Here is a 1,023-nt window from a genome sequence, read left to right as displayed (position 1 = left end):
AGGTCATGGGGTTCAGAGGTCATGGGGTTCAGAGGTCATGGGGTTCAGAGGTCATGGGGTCAGCCTGTTGAATATTGTGTGAAAATCCAGATGAGATGAAGAAGCAGTGAGGAAGAGGAGGGCTTTGATTCATCATCATTGATTATTGAATATCGATTTAAATATTTTATTTTCTTTGTGATTTAATAAATTCAAGAATTATCTTCAAATCTACGAATCTATAAATGCAGCAAATAATAATATTAAAGCTGTAAAGATAAAGGGGCCCAGAGCTTCGGACCGGACCCGGTTCTGCTGGACCGGACCCGGTTCTGCTGGTCCTGACCCGGTTCTGCTGGACCGGACCCGGTTCTGCTGGACCGGACCCGGTCCGGCCCGATGTAGAACCTGGGTTTCGTCCAGCATTGTCCCCTCTCCTCTTGTCCTGTAGGCGTCGCTGGAGGCCCTGGTCCCCGTCACCATGGTGACCAGGATGTTCTGGGGCCTGTGCAGCATCGAGCCGGGTCCGGCGGAACCAGGCCGGGCCGGCGCCGCCCCGGGGCCGGACCGGGAGCAGCTGGTGGTCTTCCTGGCAGACGTCCTGCGGGGGACGGCGGAGGAGCGCGCACCGCTGGTCATGGCCATGGCCCACAATGCTGCGGGGCGGCCGCAGGTGGTCAGCTGCCAGCAGGTGGCGGCGGTGAGTAGGGAGGGGAGGGGCAGGAAGTGATGTCGGGTGGAGGCTCATGGCTGTGCTCCGTAGTTCCTGGAGGACCTGATCACTGCTGTAGTTCACATCCTGACCAGGAGGGGGCGCCTGCAGGGCTGGAGGCCGCAGCAGATGGGCGACACGGTGATGGGGGTCAAGCTGCTGGCCGAGCAGATGACCTCTGACCTCAGACCGTCGGGTAAGCTCCTGCTCCATGGCCCTGCCCCCAATCTATCGGACCCCGCCCCTTTCTATATGACTCCGCCCCTTCCTATATGACTCCGCCCCTTCATGTCTGACTCCGCCCCTTCCTGTCTGACTCCGCCCCTTCCTAT

At 58.8% G+C, this 1,023-nt stretch overlaps 1 protein-coding gene across 1 annotated transcript; it reads left to right on the top strand.

Annotated features, from left to right (window-relative positions):
• The first annotated feature begins 348 nt into the window (after window positions 1–348).
• LOC103461616 (TLD domain-containing protein 1-like) lies at window positions 349–967 on the top strand. Its single transcript, XM_008403876.1, has 2 exons — window positions 349–679; window positions 743–967. The coding sequence occupies exons 1-2, from the start codon at window positions 461–463 to the stop codon at window positions 965–967; spliced, it is 444 nt and encodes a 147-aa protein (XP_008402098.1). The 5' UTR covers window positions 349–460.
• Window positions 968–1,023: the final 56 nt, after the last annotated feature.

Source organism: Poecilia reticulata, unplaced genomic scaffold (assembly GCF_000633615.1).
Source record: "Poecilia reticulata strain Guanapo unplaced genomic scaffold, Guppy_female_1.0+MT scaffold_2920, whole genome shotgun sequence".
Lineage (NCBI taxonomy): Eukaryota > Metazoa > Chordata > Actinopteri > Cyprinodontiformes > Poeciliidae > Poecilia > Poecilia reticulata.
The sequence above is the reverse complement of the archived record's forward strand: the minus strand, read 5'-3'. Positions and strand labels throughout refer to the sequence as shown.